The sequence below is a fragment of the Procambarus clarkii genome, chromosome 5, assembly GCF_040958095.1.
Source record: "Procambarus clarkii isolate CNS0578487 chromosome 5, FALCON_Pclarkii_2.0, whole genome shotgun sequence".
NCBI classification, from domain to species: Eukaryota; Metazoa; Arthropoda; class Malacostraca; order Decapoda; family Cambaridae; genus Procambarus; species Procambarus clarkii.
Window position 1 is genome coordinate 46,397,769 of NC_091154.1, and position 26,190 is coordinate 46,423,958.

General features: G+C 47.1%; 1 protein-coding gene across 1 annotated transcript in view; it reads left to right on the top strand.

Annotated features, from left to right (window-relative positions):
• LOC138350768 (galactoside alpha-(1,2)-fucosyltransferase 1-like) overlaps positions 1-26,190 on the top strand; it is a 250,140-nt gene that overhangs the window by 189,038 nt on the left and 34,912 nt on the right. The window contains exon 5 of the mRNA XM_069302109.1: positions 12,442-12,527. Within this exon, the coding sequence (XP_069158210.1) occupies positions 12,442-12,527 (86 nt within the window). The remainder of the gene's footprint in view (positions 1-12,441; positions 12,528-26,190) is intronic.

Here is a 26,190-nt window from a genome sequence, read left to right on the forward strand (position 1 = left end):
TACATACATACATACATACATACATACATACATACATACATACATACATTACATACGTACATACATACATACATACATACATTACATTACATTACATACATACATACATACATACATACATACATACATACATACATACATACATACATACATACATACATTCATACCTACATTACATACATACATGTTGGAAATTTCCAACACTAATACAATACTATTCTATTATTATAAACTAGTATTAAAATATACTAATTACTGTAGTTACTAAAATTTACTAACAGCAGGGTTCACATGAACTAATAATTATATCTGTATAAGAATACTGGAATTCTTACGAAACCAAGCACCAGTATTGCGTCAGATTCTACCTAATTAAACACATTTATATCCAGTGTGTTAGAGAATTGAATGTGATTCTCTAAAATCATCAGTATTCCGTGTGATAATTATTTACGGATAACATAACTCCCAAATAATTCCAAATCGAGAGTTTTTAGTTACAATTGTTATCAAGTAATAAATTTACCGTCACGCGTGAATGCCATGGAGAAAACTAAAATCTTCTCCATTTCTTGTTTACTACCATAAGACGAGAAAGTAATAATATTTAACTCCCTAGAATTACAACCCAGTCTTTATTAAAGCATTTCAGCCACAATTACGAGAAATAATATTATTCGTGATAAAATAATTTCTGTGGCGAATGCGGGACGCGAGTGGGTGAGGGGGAGAAGCCATTGTGGTTTGAGGAGGACAAGACGCCTGAGTGCGGCGTGAAGTCTCGTGTTGCGGAATTGAGCAACAAGGTCTTGGTGTCAGAGTCTGGGACACGTTACGGTGAAGTTGTCATCAAGAATTACCCTGATACTCATCATAGAACTATTTAATATTGTTCTACGTGATCTGTCGTGACTGGCCAACTAAAACGCGTCGACATTCAAGCCGACATTGTGAAGCTATCAGACGTCCCAGACTATACTGCCTAGACTTCACCTGCACAGCACCCGACCCCGGAGCACTTGACGCTCAATATTCCGTCAATTCCCTCTTCGGTCCACACATGGAATGAAGGAAGACCTCCCGGCATACTTGCAGACTACGGGTGACGCGTAAGATCCACAGGAGTGGCGTATTACTGTCAGATTGACAGGATCAACCTTCACACATCCGTCCACCATGACGTGTCATGACAGACTGATGGCGCCGCAGTGGCGCTATGACGGGACCCCTCTGCCTTCGTGACGTCATATTTGCCAAGGGAGGTTTTCATTGGCTCCCTGTGCCACATCGCTGTCGGTGACCAATCTGGTGCCACTGACGTCACAGTTTTGGCGGCAAAACGGAGGAGCCCGCGCCATATTGGCTTCCTAAAGGGCCTATACCACAGGCCAAAATACTTTTCTTTCACGAATTTCTCGCCACCTCGAGAACACTACACTCTCCCACATATATCAAACTGATGCCTGCGACGTAGAGAACGCTCGGGTAAAGTGGACATGACTCTTACAGCAGGCATGGGAGAAATATAAGGGGGGAAACACCGTCACAATACATACATACATACATTACATACATACATACATACATACATACATTACATTACATACATACATACATACATTACATTACATACATACATACATACATACATACATACATACATACATACATACATACATACATACATACATACATACATACACACATACACACATACATACATACATACATACATACATACATACATACATACATATATTACATTACATACATACATACATACATACATACATACATACATACATACATACATACATACATACATACATACATACATTACATACATACATACATACATTACATTACATTACATACATACATGCATACATACATGCATACATACATACATACATACATACATACATACATACATACATACATACATACATACATTACATTACATACATACATACATACATACATACATACATACATTACATTACATTACATTACATTACATACATACATACATACATACATTCCCGCACGAGGCAGAAACAAATGGGCAAAGTTTCTTTCACCCTAAGTGCCCCTGTTACCTAGCAGTAAATAGGTACCTGGGAGTTAGTCAGCTGTCACGGGCTGCTTCCTGGGGTGTGTGTGTGTGGTGTGGGAAAAAAAAAAAAAGTAGTTAGTAAACAGTTGATTGACATTTGAGAGGCGGGCCGAAAGAGCAAAGCTCAACCCCCGCAAAAACACAACTAGTAAACACAACTAGTAAACACATTACATACATACATACATACATACATACATACATACATACATACATACATACATACATACATACATACATTACATACATACATACATACATACATACATACATACATACATACATACATTACATACATACATACATACATACATACATACATACATACATACATACATACATACATACATACATACATACATACATACATATATACATACATACATACATGCATACATACATACATACATACATACATACATACATACATACATACATACATACATACATACATACATACATACATACATTCAATCACGGAAGGATTGACTGGTAGAACAAGGAACCGCATGGAGGCGAGGATACGTTGAGAGCCAAGCTATTGGAGGTGGTGACAAGAAACTTTTTAACCCAGCATGTCAGAGAACCCACAAGGATGAGAGGCAATGACGAACCAGCGAGACTCGACCTAGTCTTCACTCTGAACGACTCCGACATAAGAGAAATCGGTTTTGAGGACCCAGTAGGAATGAGCGACCACAGTGTACTGGTGTTTGAGTACCTGATTGAAGAAGGGTTATTGAACTCGAGGAGGGATACCGAAACCAAAAGGTTAGCATACCGAAAGGGAAACTATGAGGGGATAAGAAAATTCCTAACAGATATAGCATGGGAAAAAGCGCTCAGGGGAAAGACGGCCCAAGATATAATGGATTACATCACGCAGAAGTGCAAGGACGAAGCAAACAAGTTTGTCCCAGTCCAAAAGGAAAACAGAGAAATGAAGATGAGAAACCCATGGTTTAATCAGAGATGTAGGCTAGCTAAGCAGCAAAGTAAAAGGGCATGGAGAAACTATAGGAATAACAGGACACTGGAGAACAGAGAAAGATACCAGAATGCCAGGAATGAATATGTCAGGATGAGAAGAGAGGCAGAAAGACAATACGAAAATGACATCGCAAGCAAGGCAAAGACTCAGCCTAAATTGTTGCATAGCCACATCAGGAGAAAAACAACAGTAAAGGAACAGGTTATGAAATTAAGGATAGGGGTGGAAGGATTCACTACAAATGACAAGGAAGTGTGTGAGGAACTGAATAAGAAATTTCAGGTCTTCACCTTAGAGCACGGAGAAATTCCAGAGATAAGTGAGGGAATAGCTAACCAGGAACCACTGGAAGAGTTTGAGATTACCAGCGGGGAAGTAAGGAACTGTTTACTAGAGTTGGATGTGACAAAGGCTATAGGCCCAGATGGAATCTCTCCTTGGGTACTAAAGGAAGGAGCAAAAGAACTGTGCCTACCACTCTCCATAGATGTATAACAAATCACTGGCAACAGGGGAACTGCCAGATATTTGGAAAGCAGCTAACGTAGTCCCGATATACAAGAAAGGGGATAGACAGGAGGCACTGAACTACAGGCCAGTGTCCCTAACCTGCATACCATGCAAGCTGATGGAGAAGATTGTGCGAAAAAAGCTAGTGGAGCATCTGAAGCGAAGGAACTTTGTAACACAGCATCAACATAGGTTCAGGGATGACAGGTCCTGCCTCACAGGGTTACTTGAAATCTACGACCAGGCAACAAAAATAAGGCAAGAAAGAGAAGGGTGGGCAGACTGCATATTTTTGGATTGTCAGAAAGCCTTTGATACAGTGCCACACAAGAGGCTAGTGAGAAAGCTGGAGATGCAGGCTGGAGAGAAACGGAAGGTTCTCCATTGGATAAAGGAGTACTTAAGCAACAGGAGACAACGCGTCTGTGTGAGGGGTGAGGTCTCAGACTGGCGAGACGTTACAAGTGGAGTCCCGCAGGGGTCAGTCCTTGGACCTATACTGTTTCTGGTATATGTAAATGATCTCCCAGAGGGTATAGATTCGTTCCTCTCAATGTTTGCCGACGATGCAAAAATTATGAGGAGGATTGAAACAGAGGATGATAGTAGGAGGGTACAAGATGACCAAGACAGACTGAGTGAATGGTCCAACATATGGCTGTTGAAGTTCAACCCGAGTAAATGCAAAGTAATGAAACTAGGCAGTGGAAACAGGAGGCCAGACACAGGATACAGAATAGGAGATGAAGTACTTAATGAAACAGACAGAGAGAAAGATCTAGGAGTTGATATCACACCAAACCTGTCTCCTGAAGCCCACATAAAGAGAATAACGTCTGCGGCATATGCGAGGCTGGCTAACATCAGAACAGCGTTCAGGAACCTGTGTAAGGAATCATTCAGAATCTTGTACACTACATATGTAAGACCAATCCTGGAGTATGCGGCCTCAGCATGGAGCCCGTACCTTGTCAAGCACAAGACGAAGCTGGAAAAAGTCCAAAGGTATGCTACTAGACTAGTCCCAGAACTAAGAGGCATGAGTTATGAGGATAGGCTGCAGGAAATGCACCTTACGACACTGGAAGACAGAAGAGTAAGGGGGGACATGATCACAACCTACAAAATCCTCAGGGGAATCGACCGGGTAAACAAGAATGAACTATTCACCACTGGCGGGACGAGAACAAGGGAACACAGGTGGAAACTGAGTACCCAAATGAGCCACAGAGATGTTAGAAAGAACTTTTTCAGTGTCAGAGTAGTTAGTAAATGGAAAGCATTAGGAAGTGATGTGGTCGAGGCTGACTCCATACACAGTTTCAAATGTAGATATAACAGAGCCCAGTAGGCTCAGGAATCTGTACATCAGTTGATTGACGGTTGAGAGGCGGGACCAAAGAGCCAGAGCTCAACCCCCGCAAACACAACTAGGTGAGTACATACATACATACGTACATACATACATACATACATACATACATACATACATACATACATACATACATACATACATACATACATACATACATACATTACATACATATATACATTACATACATACATTACATACATATATACATTACATACATACATTACATACATACATACATACATACATACATACATACATACATACATACATACATACATACATACATGCATACATACATACATACATACATACATACATACATACATACATACATACATACATACATTACATACATATATACATTACATACATACATTACATACATATATACATTACATACATACATTACATACATACATACATACATACATACATACATACATACATACATTATATACATACATACATACATACATACATACATACATACATACATACATACATACATACATACATACATACATACATACATACATACATACATACATACATTCATTCATACAATACATACATACATATATACATACATACATACATACATACATACATACATACATACATACATACATACATACATACATACATTACATTACATACATACATACATACATACATACATACATACATACATTATATACATACATACATACATACATACATACATACATACATACATACATACATACATACATACATACATACATACATTACATACATACATACATACATTAATACATACATACATACATACATACATACATACATACATACATACATACATACATACATACATACATACATACATACATTCATACATACATACATACATACATACATACATACATACATACATACATACATACATACATACATACATACATACATACATTACATACATACATACTTTACATACATACATACATACATACATACATACATACATACATACATACATACATACATACATACATACATACATACATACATACATACATTCATTCATTCATACATTACATACATACATATATACATACATACATTACATTACATTACATTACATACATACAAACATACATACATACATACATACATTACATACATACATTACATTACATTACATACATACATACATACATACATACATACATACATACATACATACATACATACATACATACATACATACATACATACATACATACATTACATACATACATTACATTACATTACATACATACATACATACATACATACATACATACATACATACATACATACATACATACATACATACATGTATGTATGTATGTACACATGAGCCGGTAGGGGGACACACACGATTAGTGAGGTCCGCGGAAATTCGTCAATTTCTCGGGACAGTGAAGGATTATAGAGGCTAGATCATAGTATTTGGCCTCTCACAGTGTGTAGCTAGCAGGGTGCTACATAGCATAGTCATATCGCTAGCGATAGTGCGAAGAAACAAAGTGGAGCTAGTGGCAGCACCTGAGCATATAAGTGTGGAGGACTGCGTGAGGTGACCTGACCTGACAGACCAGGTGGGTCGACCCACCGTGGAACTACCTGATTGTGTTTGTTGGGTGGTGACTGTGATCAGTGGTAAAGTAAAATTAGTGAACTGTCACACAACGATACAGTGACTGACTCCAGAGCTCTGTGTAGATAGAGAAGAACCGACCTCATCAATCTACTAGCACTTAGTGAATCACCTAGTGGGAGACAACGACGGATAACCATCGTCATCATACATCGTCCTTACTCATCTGGTTGTGTGAGTGGGTGCAGACTGGTATGTACCCCCTCTCTGGTCAATTAATCAGGTGTACAGATTGAGGTAAAATATTATCAAATTCTTGTTCAGGATATCATATATATTTAAAAATCTCAGGGTGGCTCATTTAGGTAGAGGTAACGCTTAAGGGATCTCTTGACACATACACGCACGCCCGCCTGCCCACGTACGTATACACGCACACAAGCGTGCACACGCTAAAACAGACACACACACACACACACGCGCACACACACACACAAACGCTCAGTCAGGGGAAAAGGCATTAACACCTGGGATCAGGGGATAGGACCTTACTATCCCCCGCCCCCTCTTAACCCCCCCATCTGACCTGACCTGACCTGGTCGCCATCTCCGTCCCCCCCACCCCCAGTCCCCCGCATCCCCCATACACACACTCTTCCCCTCCCCACTCTCTCCCCCCCCTCTCTCCCTCTCCCACACTCTCTATCTCTCCCACTCTCTCCCACTCTCTCTCTCCCACTATCTCTCTCCCACTATCTCTCCCACTCTCTCTCCCGCTCTCTCTCTCTCTCTCTCTCTCTCTCTCTCTCTCTCTCTCTCTCTCTCTCTCTCTCTCTCTCTCTCTCTCTCTCTCTCTCTCTCTCTCTCTCTCTCTCTCTCCCTCCCTCCCTCCCTCTCTTTCCTTCCCCCTCCCTCTCTGCCCACACACGCACACACACACACACACACACACACACACACACACACACATACACACACACACGCACCTCCCCCCTCTCTCCCTCACCCGCTCTCTCCCTCTCCATCTCTCTCCCTCTCCTCGCTCTCTCTCCTCTCTCTCCCTCTCTCTCTCTCCCTTCCGCCTCTCTCTCCATCTCCTCCCCCCCCCTCCCCTTCTACTTTCTTCTCACTTCAGCGGAAGGGTCGGATCGCCCCCACCCATCCATTTATCTCTCCCTTTATCACTCCCTTTCTCTCTCTCTCTTTCTCTCTCTCTCTTCCTCTCTCTCTCTCTCTCCCTCCCCCATCCTGCTCTGCCCTCCTGACACATCCTATCACGGCACCACTATAGGAACAGAGGCAAGCATGGCAGCCTGAGGTACCAGGGGAACAGGGAAGAGCCAAGGTGACGAAATGAAGGAAATGTTCGCCCAGTTTCTGGAGGACATCAAGAGTGAGATGCAAGAAATGATGCAGGAAATGAAGAACGAAATAAGCAACCTGAAAAGAGAGCTGACAGCAGCAAAGGAGGAGATTAGAGCCCTCAAAGAGAATGGTATTGAGGCTGAGAATCAGAAAACCATCCAGGGAGAAGGTGGTAATAGTTTTTTTGGATGAGAATGCCACAATAAAAGCAACTTTTGCAGAAATACTAAAAAAAAATAACTCTGAAGTAATGACTGCAGTGATGGAGGTGGCCATGAAAGCAGCCACCTCACAGGAGGCGGCACGCTCCACTAGCCAACACTGCTGGAAAGGAACAGATCAGTGGTTGCTGTGGGTATTAAAGAGCAGGAAGGCTCTAATAGGAATGAGTGGAATGACAAGGACAAAGCAGCAGTGAATGAAGTACTAAAGGCACTAGACATGGAAGGGGCTGAGCATAGCATTGAGAAGGTTTTCAGGCTAGGTTGGTACAACAAAGACCGAGACCGAATGATAAAGATAGTGTTTGCAAACGAGAGCACAAAGGAGAAGATCCTATCAAGGAAGAGCTCCCTGAAAAACGTGGGAAAATTAAAAAATGTATTCCTCCAGAGAGACATGACAAGGGAGGAGAGAGCCGTGGCGGCAGAAGCAAGGAAGAGGCGCAGGGTGAGAGGGGAAAGCCAGGAAGTCACAGCTCCCAACACAACACCCCCAGAGGCGAGGGGGGAACCCACAACCAGCTACCCAGTAATACCAGAAGGGAGGACAACCCTGCCACCCTCCTCTGCATAGAAAACCCCCCTACCCCAAACCCTCCCTGCCCCCACTCAAATGTTCAGCAAAATCTCCCTCCCCCCACACCCAATCCCCACCCTTCTACCCCTCCCCTCCTCCCGAGTCCTCCCTTCCCCCCCCCCCCCTTTCCTTCTCGTCCTCCCTCCCCTTTCACCCCATACCCTCCCTGTCCCTCCCCCTTCACTGGATCCCCCGCCCCTCATCCCAGTATCCTCTGAGACCCTGTTATCCACCTCACAGGTCCTCACACCCATGGAACAGCCTCCCCCACCAGCAGAACACTCACCAAGGAGGCGATTTGAGAAGGGACAGAAGAAAGTGAGCCTCAAAGTGATGTACACTAACATAGATGGAATTACAAATAAAGCAAATGAGCTTGGAGAACGGGTACTAGAGGAAAACCCAGACATAATAGCCCTCACAGAAACAAAGCTCACAAAAACGATTACAAACGCAGTGTTCCCACAGGACTATTATGTTATGAGGAAAGAGAGGGAAGGAAGAGGTGGGGGTGGTGTAGCTCTGCTGGTAAGAAAAGGCTGGGATTTTGAGGAGATGGATATTCAGGGCTGTGAAGGTTTCAGTGACTACATAGCAGGTACCGTAACAAATGGAGGGAAAAAAATTATAGTCGTAGTCATATATAATCCACCACCAAATGACAGAAGACCTAGACAGGAATATGATAGAAACATCATGGCCACCATTAACATAATAGAAAGAGCAGCTTCTGTTGCTAGCAGGAATGGATCTGGACTACTAATTATGGGAGACTTCAACCATGGGAAGATAGATTGGAAGAACAGAGACCCGCATGGAGGACCAGAAACATGGAGAGCTAAGCTGCTGGACGTGGCAACAAGAGACTTTCTAAGCCAGCACATCAAAGAACCAACAAGGATGAGAGGAGAAGATGAACCAGCAATGCTTGATTTGATATTTACCCTAAATGAGTGGGATATAAGGGAAGTTCAGATGGAAGCGCCCTTGGGAATGAGTGACCACAGTGTATTGAACTTAGAGTACCTGGTAGAGCTAGGACTTATCTCCCCAAAAAAAGAACTAGGAATCAAAAGGCTGGCATACCGAAAGGGGAATTATGAACAGATGAGAAGTTTCCTAAGTGAAATACCTTGGGACACAGACCTCAGTGATAAGTCTGTACAGGGTATGATGGACTATGTTACCCAAAAGTGTCAGGAGGCAGTAAATCGGTTCATCCCGGCCCAAAGGAAAAAATCCGAGAAGCAACAGAAGAATCCATGGTATAATAGGGCATGTATGAAAGCGAAGAAACTGAACAAAAGGGTGTGGAGGAACTTCCGTAATAACAGAACACCAGAAAGCAGAGAGAGATACCAGAGAACCAGGAATGAGTACGTCAGGGTGAGAAGAGAAGCAGAGAAAAGTTTTGAAAATGATATAGCAAACAAAGCCTAGACCGAACCAAAGCTACTCCATAGTCACATCAGAAGGAAATACAACAGTGAAAGAACAGATATTGAAACTTCGAACCGGCGAGGACAGGTATACAGAAAATGACAGAGAGGTGTGTGAAGAACTCAACTAGAGTTTCCAGGAGGTCTTCACAATAGAACAAGGTGAGGTCACTGTGCTAGGAGAAAGGGAGGTAAACCAGGAGGCCTTGGAAGAGTTCGAAATTACGAAAGAGGAGGTCAAGAGACACCTGCTGGAACTGGATGTTAGAAAGGCTGTTGGTGCAGATGGGATCTCACCATGGATACTGAAAGAGTGTGCAGAGGCACTTTGCTTGCCACTCTCCATAGTGTATAGTAAGTCACTGGAGACGGGAGACCTACCAGAAATATGGAAGACGGCGAATGTGGTCCCAATATACAAAAAGGGCGACAGGCAAGAGGCACTGAACTACAGGCCAGTGTCCTTGACTTGTATACCATGCAAGGTGATGGAGAAGATCGTGAGAAAAAACCTGGTAACACATCTGGAGAGAAGGGACTTCGTGACAAATCGCCAACATGGGTTCAGGGAGGGTAAATCTTGCATTACAGGCTTGATAGAATTCTACGATCAGGTGACAAAGATTAAGTAAGAAAGAGAGGGCTGGGCGGACTGCATTTTCTTGGATTGTCGGAAAGCCTTTGACACAGTACCGCATAAGAGGCTGGTACATAAGCTGGAGAGACAGGCAGGTGTAGCTGGTAAGGTGCTCCAGTGGATAAGGGAGTATCTAAGCAATAGGAAGCAGAGAGTTACGGGGAGTGGTGAGACCTCCGATTGGCGTGAAGTCACCAGTGGACTTTTGCCACCAGACTAGTACTCGAGCTGAGAGGTATGAGCTACGAGGAGAGACTACGGGAATTGAACCTCACTTCGCTGGAAGACAGAAGAGTTAGGGGGGACATGATCACCACATTCAAGATTCTGAAGGGAATTGATAGGGTGGATAAAGACAGTCTATTTAACACAAGGGGAACACGCACAAGGGGACACAGGTGGAAACTGAGTGCCCAAATGAGCCACAGGGATATTAGAAAGAGCTTTTTTAGTGTCAGAGTGGTTGACAAATGGAATGCATTAGGAAGTGATGTGGTGGAGGCTGACTCCATAAACAGTTTCAAGTGTAGATATGATAGAGCCCAATAGGCTCAGGAACCTGTACACCTGTTGATTGACAGTTGAGAGGCGGGACCAAAGAGCCAGAGCTCAACCCCCGCAAGCACAACTAGGTAAGTACATACATACATACATACATACTTAAACATACTCCACCATTAATACATGCCTAGACAATAGCCTGTTTTGGACACCTTTGCCCCATTTAGTTGCCTGACATTGTAAGTCAGGCAGTGATATTTATATCTCACATAATAGATCATCCAGTGATTTGTGAATCCCACATAATAGATCACCCAGTGATATGTGAATCCCACATAATAGATCAACCAGTGATATTTGTATCGCATCTAATAGCATATCTAGTAAAGTTTGTAATCAATCTAATAGATAAATTTATTATTATTCTTACCTGTAAAATAGTCAACCTGTGATGTTTGTAGCCCATATAATAGATCGGAGAGAAATATTTGTATACACTAAATAGATCAACCAGTGACGTTTATAACCAACATAATAGATCAATCAATGACGTTCAAAACCAATATAATAGATCATCCAATGACATTCAAAACCAACATAATAGATCAACCAGTGACGTTCATAACCAACATAATAGATCAACCAGTGACGTTCCTAACCAACACAATAGATCAACCAGTGACGTTCCTAGCCAACATAATAGATCAACCAGTGACGTTCATAACCAACATAATAGATCAACCAGTAACGTTCCTAACCAGATAATAGATCAACCAGTGACGTTCCTAACCGACATAATAGATCAACCAGTGACGTTCCTAACCGACATAATAGATCAACCAGTGACGTTCCTAAAGAACATAATAGATCAACCAGTGACGTTCCTAACCGACATAATAGATCAACCAGTGACGTTCCTAACCGACATAATAGATCAACCAGTGACGTTCCTAACCAACATAATAGATCAACCAGTGACGTTCCTAACCGACATAAGAGATCAACCAGTGACGTTCCTAACCAACATAATAGATCAGGCTGTAGTGCTTCAAACCCACAGATGCACTAAGCTGTGTTCTTGTGTTCCTCAGAACACACAATCCGGTGTTCGTGGTGACCAGTGATGACCCAGAGTGGTGCAAGAACAACTTTAAGGACAAAGATATTGTTTATGCTGGTGAGTATTGTGGTGGTGGTGAGTGTTGTGGTGGTGGTGAGTGTTGTGGTGGTGGTGGTGGGTATTGTGGTGGTGGTGAGTGTTGTGGTGGTGGTACGTGTTGTGGTGGTGGTGGTGAGTATTGTGGTGGTGGTGAGTGTTGTGGTGGTGGTGAGTGTTGTGGTGGTGGTGGTGAGTATTGTGGTGGTGGTGAGTGTTGTGGTGGTGGTGGTGAGTGTTGTGGTGGTGGTGAGTGTTGTGGTGGTGGTGAGTATTGTGGTGGTGGTGAGTATTGTGGTGGTGGTGAGTATTGTGGTGGTGGTGAGTGTTGTGGTGGTGGTAAGTGTTGTGGTGGTGGTGGTGAGTATTGTAGTGGTGGTGAGTGTTGTGGTGGTGGTGAGTGTTGTGGTGGTGGTGGTGAGTATTGTGGTGGTGGTGAGTATTGTGGTGGTGGTGAGTGTTGTGGTGGTGGTGAGTGTTGTGGTGGTGGTAAGTGTTGTGGTAGTGGTTGTGAGTATTGTGGTCGTGGTGAGTGTTGTTGTGGTGGTGAGTGTTGTGGTGGTGGTGAGTGTTGTGGTGGTGGTGAGTGTTGTGGTGGTGGTGAGTGTTGTGGTGGTAGTGAGTGTTGTGGTGGTGGTGGTGAGTATTGTGGTTGTGGTGAGTGTTGTGGTGGTGGTGAGTATTGTGGTGGTGGTGAGTGTTGTAGTGGTGGTGAGTGTTGTGGTGGTGGTGGTGAGTATTGTAGTGGTGGTGAGTATTGTGGTGGTGGTGAGTGTTGTGGTGGTGGGGAGTATTGTAGTGGTGGTGAGTGTTGTGGTGGTGGTGGTGAGTATTGTGGTGGTGGTGAGTGTTGTGGTGGTGGTGAGTATTGTGGTGGTGGTGAGTGTTGTGGTGGTGGTGGTGAGTATTGTGGTGGTGGTGAGTATTGTAGTAGTAGTAAGTATTGTGGTGGTGGTGAGTGTTGTGGTGGTGGTGGTGAGTATTGTGGTGGTGGTGAGTGTTGTGGTGGTGGTGAGTGTTGTGGTGGTGGTGAGTGTTGTGCTGGTGGTGAGTATTGTAGTGGTAGTGAATGTTGTAATGGTGGTGAGTGTTGTGGTGGTGGTGAGTGTCGTGGTGGTGGTGAGTATTGTAGTGGTGGTGAGTGTTGTGGTGGTGGTGGTGAGTATTGTGGTGGTGGTGAGTGTTGTGGTGGTGGTAAGTATTGTGGTGGTGGTGAGTGTTGTGGTGTTGGTAAGTATTGTGGTGGTGGTGAGTGTTGTGGTGGTGGTGGTGAGTATTGTGGTGGTAATGAGTATTGTGGTGGTGTTAAGTATTGTGGTGGTGGTGAGTGTTGTAGTGGTGGTAAGTATTGTTATGGTGGTGTGTGTTGTGGTGGTGGAGAGTATTGTGGTGGTGGTGAGTATTGTGGTGGTGGTAAGTATTGTGGTGGTAGTGAGTGTTGTGGTGGTGGTGAGTATTGTTGTGGTGATGTGTGTTGTGGTGGTGATGAGTATTGTGGTGGTGGTGAGTGTTGTGGTAGTGGTGAGAATTGTGTTGGTGGTGAGTGTTGTGGTGGTGGTGAGTGTAGTGGTGGTGGTGAGTATTGTGGTAGTGTTGAGTATTGTGGTGGTGGTGGTGGGGGTGAGTGTTGTGGTGGTAGTGAGTATTGTGGTAGTGTTGAGTATTGTGGTGGTGGTGGTGGGGGTGAGTGTTGTGGTGGTGGTGAGTGTTATGGTGGTGGTGAGTATTGTGGTGGTGGTGAGTGTTGTGGTGGTGGTGGTGAGTATTGTGGTGGTGGTGAGTGTTGTGGTGGTGGTGGTGAGTATTGTGGTGGTAGTGAGTGTTGTGGTGGTGGTGGTGAGTATTACGGTTGTGATGGTGACTGTTGTGATGGTGGTGAGTATTGTGGTGGTGGTGAGTATTGTGGTGGTCGTGGTGATTGTTGTGGTGGTGGTGAATATTGTGGTGGTAGTGGTGACTGTTGTGGTGATGGTGAGAGTTGTGGTGGTGGTGAGTATTGTGGTGGTGGTGAGTATTGTGGTGGTGGTGAGTGTTGTGGTTGTGGTGAGTATTGTGGTTGTGATGAGTATTGTGGTGGTGGTGGTGGTGTCTGTTGTTGTGGTGATGGTGAGTGTTGTGGTGGTGGTGAGTATTGTGGTGGTGGTGAGTATTGTGGTGGTGGTGGTGAGTGTTGTGATGGTGGTGAGTGTTGTGGTGGTGGTGAGTATTGTGGTGGTGGTGAGTGTTGTGGTGGTGGTGGTGGTGAGTATTGTGGTGGTGATGGTGACTGTTGTGATGGTGGTGAGTATTGTGGTAGTGGTGAGTATTGTGGTGGTCGTGGTGAGTGTTGTGGTGGTGGTGAGTATTGTGATGGTGGTGAGTGTTGTGGTAGTGGTGAGTATTGTGGTAGTGGTGAGTATTGTGGTAGTGGTGACTGTTGTGGTGGTGGTGGTGAGTATTGTGGTGGTGGTGAGTGTTGTGGTGGTGGTGAGTGTTGTAGTGGTGGTGAGTATTGTGGTGGTGGTGGTGGTGGTGAGTGTTGTGGTGGTGGTGAGTGTTGTTGTGGTGGTGGTGAGTGTTGTGGTGGTGGTGAGTGTTGTGGTGGTGGTGGTAGTGGTGAGTGTTGTGGTAGTGGTGGTGAGTGTTGTTGTGGTGGTGAGTGTTGTGGTGGTGAGTGTTGTGGTGGTGGTGAGTGTTGTGGTGGTGAGTGTTGTGGTGGTGGTGGTGAGTGTTGTTGTGGTGGTGAGTATTGTGGTGGTGGTGAGTGTTGTGGTGGTGGTGAGTATTGTGGTGGTGGTGAGTGTTGTGGTGGTGGTGAGCATTGTGGTGGTGGCGAGTGTTGTGGTGGTGGTGGTGGTGGTGAGTGTGGTGGTGGTGGTGAGTGTTGTTGTGGTGGTGAGTGTTGTGGTGGTGGTGAGTATTGTGGTGGTGAAGAGTGTTGTGGTGGTGGTGAGTGTTGTGGTGGTGGTGAGTATTGTAGTGGTGGTGAGTGTTGTGGTGGTGGTGAGTGTTGTGGTGGTGGTGAGTGTGGTGGTGGTGGTGAGTATTGTAGTGGTGGTGAGGTTTGTGGTGGTGGTGGTGAGTATTGTGGTGGTGGTGAGTGTTGTGGGGGTGGTAAGTATTGTGGTGGTGGTGAGTGTTGTGGTGGTGGTGAGTGTTGTGGTGGTGGTGGTGAGTATTGTGGTGGTGGTGAGCACTGTGGTGGTGGTAAGTATTGTGGTGGTGGTGAGTGTTGTGGTGGTGGTGGTGAGTATTGTGGTGGTGGTGAGTATTGTGGTGGTGGTAAGTATTGTGGTGGTGGTGAGTGTTGTGGTGGTGGTGAGTATTGTTATGGTGGTGTGTGTTGTGGTGGTGGTGAGTATTGTGGTGGTGGTGAGTATTGTGGTGGTGGTAAGTATTGTGGTGGTGGTGAGTGTTGTGGTAGTGGTGAGAATTGTGTTGGTGGTGAGTGTTGTGGTGGTGGTGAGTGTTGTGGTGGTGGTAGTATTGTGGTAGTGTTGAGTATTGTGGTGGTGGTGGTGGGGGTGAGTGTTGTGGTGGTGGTGAGTGTTATGGTGGTGGTGAGTATTGTGGTGGTGGTGGTGACTGTTGTGGTGGTGGTGAGAGTTGTGGTGGTGGTGAGTATAGTGGTGGTGGTGAGTATTGTGGTGGCGGTGAGTGTTGTGGTGGTGGTGAGTATTGTGTTGGTGATGAGTATTGTGGTGGTGGTGGTGGTGGTGTGTGTTGTTGTGGTGATGGTGAGTGTTGTGGTGGTGGTGAGTATTGTGGTGGTGGTGAGTGTTGTGGTGGTGGTGAGTGTTGTAATAGTGGTGAGTATTGTGGTGGTGGTGAGTGTTGTGGTGGTGGTGGTAGTGAGTATCGTGGTGGTGATGGTGACTGTTGTGATGGTGGTGAGTATTGTGGTGGTGGTGAGTTTTGTGGTGTTCGTGGTGAGTGTTGTGGTGGTGGTGAGTATTGTGATATGGTGAGTGTTGTGGTAGTGGTGAGTATTGTAGTAGTGGTGACTGTTGTGGTGGTGGTGGTGAGTATTGTGGTGGAGGTGAGTGTTGTGGTGGTGGTGAGTGTTGTGGTGGTGGTGAGTATTGTGGTGGTGGTGGTGTTGTGGTGGTGGTGAGTGTTGTGGTGGTGGTGGTGAGTGTTGTGGTGGTGGTGAGTGTTGTGTTGGTGGTGGTGAGTGTTGTGGTAGTGGTGGTGAGTGTTGTGGTAGTGGTGGTGAGTGTTGTGGTAATGAGTGGTGTGGTGGTGAGTGTTGTGGTGGTGGTGAGTGTTGTGGTGGTGGTGAGTGTTGTGGTGGTGGTGAGTGTTGTTGTGGTGGTGAGTATTGTGGTGGTGGTGAGTGATGTGGTGTTGGTGAGTATTGTGGTGGTGGTGAGTGTTGTGGTGGTGGTGAGTATTGTGGTGGTGGCGAGTGTTGTGGTGGCGGTGGTGGTGAGTGTTGTTGTGGTGGTGAGTGTTGTGGTGGTGGTGAGTGTTGTGGTGGTGGTGAGTATTGTGGTGGTGGTGAGTGTTGTGGTGGTGGTGAGTATTGTGGTGGGTGAGTGTTGTGGTGGTGGTGAGTATTGTAGTGATGGTGAGTATTGTGGTGGTGGTGAGTATTGTGGTGGGTGAGTGTTGTGGTGGTGGTGAGTATTGTGGTGGTGGTGGTGAGTATTGTGGTGGTGGTGAGTGTTGTGGTAGTGGTGAGTATTGTGGTGGTGGCGAGTGTTGTGGTGGTGGTGAGTGTGGTGGTGGTGGTGAGTGTTGTTGTGGTGGTGTGTTGTGGTGGTGGTGAGTATTGTGGTGGGTGAGTGTTGTGGTGGGGGTGAGTATTGTGGTGGTGGTGGTAGTGGTGAGTATTGTGGTGGTGGTGACTGTTGTGATGGTGGTGAGTATTGTGGTGGTGGTGAGTATTGTGGTGAGTGTTGTGATGGTGGTGAATATTGTGGTGGTGGTGGTGACTGTTGTGGTGGTGGTGAGAGTTGTGGTGGTGGTGAGTATTGAGGTGGTGGTGAGTATTGTGGTGGTAGTGAGTGTTGTGGTGGTGGTGAGTGTTGTGGAGGTGGTGAGTATTGTGGTGGTTGTGGTGGTGTGTGTTGTTTTGGTGATGGTGAGTGTTGTGGTGGTGGTGAGTATTGTGGTGGTGGTGAGTTTTGTGTTGGTGAGTATTGTGGTGGTGGTGAGTATTGTGGTGGTGGTGGTGAGTGTTGTGGTGGTGGTGAGTGTTGTGGTGGTGGTGAGTGTTGTGGTGGTGGTGAGTGTGGTGGTGGTGGTGAGTATTGTAGTGGTGGTGAGGTTTGTGGTGGTGGTGGTAAGTATTGTGGTGGTGGTGAGTGTTGTGGTGGTGGTAAGTATTGTGGTGGTGGTGAGTGTTGTGGTGGTGGTAAGTATTGTGGTGGTGGTGAGTGTTGTGGTGGTGGTGGTGAGTATTGTGGTGGTGGTGAGTATTGTGGTGGTGGTAAGTATTGTGGTGGTGGTGAGTGTTGTGGTGGTGGTGAGTATTGTTATGGTGGTGTGTGTTGTGGTGGTGGTGAGTATTGTGGTGGTGGTGAGTGTTGTGGTAGTGGTGAGTATTGTGTTGGTGGTGAGTGTTGTGGTGGTGGTGAGTGTTGTGGTGGTGGTGAGTATTGTGGTAGTGTTGAGTATTGTGGTGGATGTGGTGGGGGTGAGTGTTGTGGTGGTGGTGAGTGTTATGGTGGTGGTGAGTATTGTGGTGGTGATGAGTATTCTAGTGAGTATTGTGGTGGTGGTGAGTGTTGTGGTGGTGGTGGTGAGTATTGTGGTGGTGATGGTGACTGTTGTGGTGGTGGTGAGTATTGTGGTGGTGGTGAGTATTTTGGTGGTCGTGGTGAGTGTTGTGGTGGTGGTGAATATTGTGGTGGTGGTGGTGACTGTTGTGGTGGTGGTGAGAGTTGTGGTGGTGGTGAGTATTGTGGTGGTGAGTGTTGTGGTGGTGGTGAGTATTGTGGTGGTGATGAGTATTGTGGTGGTGGTGGTGGTGTGTGTTGTTGTGGTGATGGTGAGTGTTGTGGTGGTGGTGAGTATTGTGGTGGTGGTGAATGTTGTGGTGGTGGTGAGTATTGTGGTGGTGGTGAGTATTGTGGTGGTGGTGGTGAGTGTTGTGGTGGTGGTGAGTGTTGTGGTGGTGGTGAGTATTGTGGTAGTGGTGAGTGTTGTGGTGGTGGTGGTAGTGATTATTGTGGTGGTGATAGTGACTGTTGTGATGGTGGTGAGTATTGTGGTGGTGGTGAGTATTGTGGTGGTCGTGGTGAGTGTTGTGGTGGTGGTGAGTATTGTGATGGTGGTGAGTGTTGTGGTAGTGGTGAGTATTGTAGTAGTGGTGACTGTTGTGGTGGTGGTGGTGGTGAGTATTGTGGTGGAGGTGAGTGTTGTGGTGGTGGTGAGTGTTGTGGTGGTGGTGAGTATTGTGGTGGTGGTGGTGAGTGTTGTGGTGGTGGTGAGTGTTGTGGTGGTGGTGGTGAGTGTTGTGGTAGTGGTGGTGAGTGTTGTGGTAGTGGTGGTGAGTGTTGTGGTGGTGAGTGTTGTGGTGGTGGTGAGTGTTGTGGTGGTGGTGAGTGTTGTTGTGGTGGTGAGTATTGTGGTGGTGGTGAGTGATGTGGTGGTGGTGAGTATTGTGGTGGTGGTGAGTGTTGTGGTGGTGGTGAGTATTGTTGTGGTGGCGAGTGTTGTGGTGGTGGTGAGTGTGGTGGTAGTGGTGAGTGTTGTTGTGGTTGTGAGTGTTGTGGTGGTGGTGAGTATTGTGATGGTGGTGAGTGTTGTGGTGGTGATGAGTGTTTTGGTGGTGGTGAGTATTGAAGTGGTGGTGAGTGTTGTGGTGGTGGTGAGTATTGTGGTGGGTGAGTGTTGTGGTGGTGGTGAGTATTGTGGTTGTGGTGAGTGTTGTGGTGGTGGTGGGTATTGTGGTGGGTGAGTGTTGGGGTGGTGGTGAGTATTGTAATGGTGGTGAGTGTTGTGGTGGTGGTGAGTATTGTGGTGGGTGAGTGTTGTGGTGGTGGTGAGTATTGTGGTGGTGGTGAGTATTGTGGTGGTGGTGAGTATTGTCGTGGGTGAGTGTTGTGGTGGTGGTGAGTATTGTGTTGGTGGTGGTGAGTATTGTGGTGGTGGTGAGTGTTGTGGTAGTGGTGAGTATTGTGGTGGTGGCGAGTGTTGTGGTGGTGGTGAGTGTGGTGGTGGTGGTGAGTATTGTTGTGGTGGTGTGTTGTGGTGGTGGTGAGTATTGTGGTGGGTGAGTGTTGTGGTGGTGGTGAGTATTGTGGTGGTGGTAGTGGTGAGTATTGTGGTGGTGATGGTGACTGTTGTGATTGTGGTGAGTATTGTGGTAGTGGTGAGTATTGTGGTGAGTGTTGTGATGGTGGTGAATATTGTGGTGGTGGTGGTGACTGTTGTGGTGGTGGTGAGAGTTGTGGTGGTGGTGAGTATTGTGGTGGTGGTGAGTATTGTGGTGGTGGTGAGTGTTGTGGTCGTGGTGAGTGTTGTGGAGGTGGTGAGTATTGTGGTGGTGATGAGTATTGTGGTGGTGGTGGTGGTGTGTGTTGTTTTGGTGATGGTGAGTGTTGTGGTGGTGGTGAGTATTGTGGTGGTGGTGAGTTTTGTGGTGGTGGTGAGTATTGTGGTGGTGGTGAGTATTGTGGTGGTGGTGGTAAGTGTTGAGGTGGTGGTGAGTGTTGTGGTGGTGGTGAGTATTGTGGGCGTGGTGAGTGTTGTGGTGGTGGTGAGTGTTGTGGTGGTGATGGTGACTGTTGTGATGGTGGTGAGTACTATGGTGGTGGTGAGTATTGTGGTGGTCGTGGTGAGTGTTGTGGTGGTGGTGAGTATTGTGTTAGTGGTGACTGTTGTCGTGGTGGTGGTGAGTATTGTGGTGGTGGTGAGTGTTGTGGTGGTGGTGAGTGTTGTGGTGGTGGTGAGTATTGTGGTGGTGGTGGTGAGTGTTGTGGTGGTGGTAAGTGTTGTGGTGGTGGTGGTGAGTGATGTGGTGGTGGTGGTGAGTGTTGTGGTAGTGGCGATGAGTGTTGTGGTGGTGGTGAGTGTTGTGGTGGTGGTGGTGGTGGTGAGTGTTGTTGTGGTGGTGAGTATTGTTGTGGTGGTGAGTGTTGTGGTGGTGGTGAGTATTGTGGTGGTGGTGAGTGTTGTGGTGGTGGTGAGTGTTGTGGTGGTGGTGGTGAGTGTTGTTGTGGTGGTGAGTATTGTGGTAGGTGAGTGTTGTGGTGGTTGTGAGTATTGTGGTGGTGGTGAGTATTGTGGTGGTGGTGAGTATTATGGTGGGTGAGTGTTGTGGTGGTGGTGAGTATTGTGGTGGTGGCGAGTGTTGTGGTGGCGGTGGTGGTGAGTGTTGTTGTGGTGGTGAGTGTTGTGGTGGTGGTGAGTGTTGTGGTGGTGGTGAGTATTGTGGTGGTGGTGAGTGTTGTGGTGGTGGTGAGTATTGTGGTGGGTGAGTGTTGTGGTGGTGGTGAGTATTGTAGTGATGGTGAGTATTGTGGTGGTGGTGAGTATTGTGGTGGGTGAGTGTTGTGGTGGTGGTGAGTATTGTGGTGGTGGTGGTGAGTATTGTGGTGGTGGTGAGTGTTGTGGTAGTGGTGAGTATTGTGGTGGTGGCGAGTGTTGTGGTGGTGGTGAGTGTGGTGGTGGTGGTGAGTGTTGTTGTGGTGGTGTGTTGTGGTGGTGGTGAGTATTGTGGTGGGTGAGTGTTGTGGTGGGGGTGAGTATTGTGGTGGTGGTGGTAGTGGTGAGTATTGTGGTGGTGGTGACTGTTGTGATGGTGGTGAGTATTGTGGTGGTGGTGAGTATTGTGGTGAGTGTTGTGATGGTGGTGAATATTGTGGTGGTGGTGGTGACTGTTGTGGTGGTGGTGAGAGTTGTGGTGGTGGTGAGTATTGAGGTGGTGGTGAGTATTGTGGTGGTAGTGAGTGTTGTGGTGGTGGTGAGTGTTGTGGAGGTGGTGAGTATTGTGGTGGTTGTGGTGGTGTGTGTTGTTTTGGTGATGGTGAGTGTTGTGGTGGTGGTGAGTATTGTGGTGGTGGTGAGTTTTGTGTTGGTGAGTATTGTGGTGGTGGTGAGTATTGTGGTGGTGGTGGTGAGTGTTGTGGTGGTGGTGAGTGTTGTGGTGGTGGTGAGTGTTGTGGTGGTGGTGAGTGTGGTGGTGGTGGTGAGTATTGTAGTGGTGGTGAGGTTTGTGGTGGTGGTGGTGAGTATTGTGGTGGTGGTGAGTGTTGTGGTGGTGGTAAGTATTGTGGTGGTGGTGAGTGTTGTGGTGGTGGTAAGTATTGTGGTGGTGGTGAGTGTTGTGGTGGTGGTGGTGAGTATTGTGGTGGTGGTGAGTATTGTGGTGGTGGTAAGTATTGTGGTGGTGGTGAGTGTTGTGGTGGTGGTGAGTATTGTTATGGTGGTGTGTGTTGTGGTGGTGGTGAGTATTGTGGTGGTGGTGAGTGTTGTGGTAGTGGTGAGTATTGTGTTGGTGGTGAGTGTTGTGGTGGTGGTGAGTGTTGTGGTGGTGGTGAGTATTGTGGTAGTGTTGAGTATTGTGGTGGATGTGGTGGGGGTGAGTGTTGTGGTGGTGGTGAGTGTTATGGTGGTGGTGAGTATTGTGGTGGTGATGAGTATTCTAGTGAGTATTGTGGTGGTGGTGAGTGTTGTGGTGGTGGTGGTGAGTATTGTGGTGGTGATGGTGACTGTTGTGGTGGTGGTGAGTATTGTGGTGGTGGTGAGTATTTTGGTGGTCGTGGTGAGTGTTGTGGTGGTGGTGAATATTGTGGTGGTGGTGGTGACTGTTGTGGTGGTGGTGAGAGTTGTGGTGGTGGTGAGTATTGTGGTGGTGAGTGTTGTGGTGGTGGTGAGTATTGTGGTGGTGATGAGTATTGTGGTGGTGGTGGTGGTGTGTGTTGTTGTGGTGATGGTGAGTGTTGTGGTGGTGGTGAGTATTGTGGTGGTGGTGAATGTTGTGGTGGTGGTGAGTATTGTGGTGGTGGTGAGTATTGTGGTGGTGGTGGTGAGTGTTGTGGTGGTGGTGAGTGTTGTGGTGGTGGTGAGTATTGTGGTAGTGGTGAGTGTTGTGGTGGTGGTGGTAGTGATTATTGTGGTGGTGATAGTGACTGTTGTGATGGTGGTGAGTATTGTGGTGGTGGTGAGTATTGTGGTGGTCGTGGTGAGTGTTGTGGTGGTGGTGAGTATTGTGATGGTGGTGAGTGTTGTGGTAGTGGTGAGTATTGTAGTAGTGGTGACTGTTGTGGTGGTGGTGGTGGTGAGTATTGTGGTGGAGGTGAGTGTTGTGGTGGTGGTGAGTGTTGTGGTGGTGGTGAGTATTGTGGTGGTGGTGGTGAGTGTTGTGGTGGTGGTGAGTGTTGTGGTGGTGGTGGTGAGTGTTGTGGTAGTGGTGGTGAGTGTTGTGGTAGTGGTGGTGAGTGTTGTGGTGGTGAGTGTTGTGGTGGTGGTGAGTATTGTGGTGGTGGTGAGTGTTGTTGTGGTGGTGAGTATTGTGGTGGTGGTGAGTGATGTGGTGGTGGTGAGTATTGTGGTGGTGGTGAGTGTTGTGGTGGTGGTGAGTATTGTTGTGGTGGCGAGTGTTGTGGTGGTGGTGAATGTGGTGGTGGTGGTGAGTGTTGTTGTGGTTGTGAGTGTTGTGGTGGTGGTGAGTATTGTGATGGTGGTGAGTGTTGTGGTGGTGATGAGTGTTTTGGTGGTGGTGAGTATTGAAGTGGTGGTGAGTGTTGTGGTGGTGGTGAGTATTGTGGTGGGTGAGTGTTGTGGTGGTGGTGAGTATTGTGGTTGTGGTGAGTGTTGTGGTGGTGGTGGGTATTGTGGTGGGTGAGTGTTGGGGTGGTGGTGAGTATTGTAATGGTGGTGAGTGTTGTGGTGGTGGTGAGTATTGTGGTGGGTGAGTGTTGTGGTGGTGGTGAGTATTGTGGTGGTGGTGAGTATTGTGGTGGTGGTGAGTATTGTCGTGGGTGAGTGTTGTGGTGGTGGTGAGTATTGTGTTGGTGGTGGTGAGTATTGTGGTGGTGGTGAGTGTTGTGGTAGTGGTGAGTATTGTGGTGGTGGCGAGTGTTGTGGTGGTGGTGAGTGTGGTGGTGGTGGTGAGTATTGTTGTGGTGGTGTGTTGTGGTGGTGGTGAGTATTGTGGTGGGTGAGTGTTGTGGTGGTGGTGAGTATTGTGGTGGTGGTAGTGGTGAGTATTGTGGTGGTGATGGTGAGTGTTGTGATTGTGGTGAGTATTGTGGTAGTGGTGAGTATTGTGGTGAGTGTTGTGATGGTGGTGAATATTGTGGTGGTGGTGGTGACTGTTGTGGTGGTGGTGAGAGTTGTGGTGGTGGTGAGTATTGTGGTGGTGGTGAGTATTGTGGTGGTGGTGAGTGTTGTGGTGGTGGTGAGTGTTGTGGAGGTGGTGAGTATTGTGGTGGTGATGAGTATTGTGGTGGTGGTGGTGGTGTGTGTTGTTTTGTTGATGGTGAGTGTTGTGGTGGTGGTGAGTATTGTGGTGGTGGTGAGTTTTGTGGTGGTGGTGAGTATTGTGGTGGTGGTGAGTATTGTGGTGGTGGTGGTAAGTGTTGAGGTGGTGGTGAGTGTTGTGGTGGTGGTGAGTATTGTGGGCGTGGTGAGTGTTGTGGTGGTGGTGAGTGTTGTGGTGGTGATGGTGACTGTTGTGATGGTGGTGAGTACTGTGGTGGTGGTGAGTATTGTGGTGGTCGTGGTGAGTGTTGTGGTGGTGGTGAGTATTGTGTTAGTGGTGACTGTTGTCGTGGTGGTGGTGAGTATTGTGGTGGTGGTGAGTGTTGTGGTGGTGGTGAGTGTTGTGGTGGTGGTGAGTATTGTGGTGGTGGTGGTGAGTGTTGTGGTGGTGGTAAGTGTTGTGGTGGTGGTGGTGAGTGATGTGGTGGTGGTGGTGAGTGTTGTGGTAGTGGCGATGAGTGTTGTGGTGGTGGTGAGTGTTGTGGTGGTGGTGGTGGTGGTGAGTGTTGTTGTGGTGGTGAGTATTGTTGTGGTGGTGAGTGTTGTGGTGGTGGTGAGTATTGTGGTGGTGGTGAGTGTTGTGGTGGTGGTGAGTGTTGTGGTGGTGGTGGTGAGTGTTGTTGTGGTGGTGAGTATTGTGGTAGGTGAGTGTTGTGGTGGTTGTGAGTATTGTGGTGGTGGTGAGTATTGTGGTGGTGGTGAGTATTATGGTGGGTGAGTGTTGTGGTGGTGGTGAGTATTGTGGTGGTGGTGGTGAGTATTGTGGTTGAGGTGAGTGTTGTGGTAGTGTTGAGAATTGTGGTGGTGGCGAGTGTTGTGGTGGTGGTGGTGAGTGTTGTTGTGGTGGTGGTGAGTATTGTGGTGGGTGAGTGTTGTGGTGGTGGTGAGTATTGTGGTGGTGGTGAGTGTTGTGGTGGTGGTGGTGAGTATTGTGGTGGTGATGGTGACTGTTGTGATGGTGGTGAGTATTGTGGTGGTGGTGAGTATTGTGGTGGTCGTGGTGAGTGTTGTGGTGGTGGTGAATATTGTGGTGGTAGTGGTGGCTGTTGTGGTGATGGTGAGAGTTGTGGTGGTGGTGAGTATTGTGGTGGTGGTGAGTATTGTGGTGGTGGTGAGTGTTGGGGTGGTGGTGGTGAGTGTTGTTGTGGTGGTGAGTATTGTGGTGGTGGTGAGTGTTGTGGTGGTGGTGAGTATTGTGGTGGTGGTGGTGAGTGTTGTGGTGGTGGTGAGTATTGTGGTGGTGGCGAGTGTTGTAGTGGTGGTGAGTGTGGTGGTGGTGGTGAGTGTTGTTGTGGTGGTGAGTGTTGTGGTGGTGGTGAGTATTGTGATAGTAGTTGTTACGGCCCTCTCGGGACGCAACGGGGTTCTTACTCTGATGTTATTAGAGGAAGTTGTATCCGACCCCAAGCCAGTAGTGGCTTTCAAGGAATGAAACTTAACAGGGAAAGGGAAAGAAAGTTAAGAACTTAAGACTATAATTTTCACTATCACCAAATAAATAATATATAAAATAGTGCACAGGGGGAGGGGTATTAACACTGTACAAGTGAATTGTCTTCGTACTGAAGAATCGCACAATCGTCTTCTCCTGAAGACTCTGGTTCAACTCTCTCGGTGCTGAGTCCTCGGTGCTTTCGTGGCCTCACAACGAATCCTCTGAGAAGTTGAGCCTACCCTGGCCACAGGGCAGCCAAAACACAGGTCCACTGGGGGCACCGCCGTGGAGGCCGTCAACCACACGTCCAGCTGGTCTGCTGGCAGGTTCCGGATCAGCAAGGCTGGTCAGGCCACTCCACGAACGATATAAGGGGAACGCCCTAGACAGGAGCCTCGTGTGACACCACAAATCACTCTCCTGTCCTCAATACCCCAGTGGATGATCGTCTCCAACAGTCGGTCCCGGGTAATCCTTCTACTGCCACTCCACTGGCAGGGTAACACACCACAGTGTTCTTCTGGGGGGACGACTTCACAACTGCTGCAGCAAAGCACAAGGTATGGAGACGGCTGCCTCGGGTAGACTGACCCAACTTCCAACACAGCAGTCCCAGGTCGACTCTGTAAGCAGACACGTCATCAATAACTGGGACACACTAAGGCACCTCACTTACAGGCTCAGACACAAACGCCCACCTATCCACTCCATAGATGGCGCTGGTGTCTGAGCACCACCTCACCAGAGGTCAGCAGCGGCTGTGTTGAGCGCTGTACAGGACTGGAAACTGGCCCTTGTGGCCAATACTCTTCGTCCTCACCAGGTGTCGTCGTC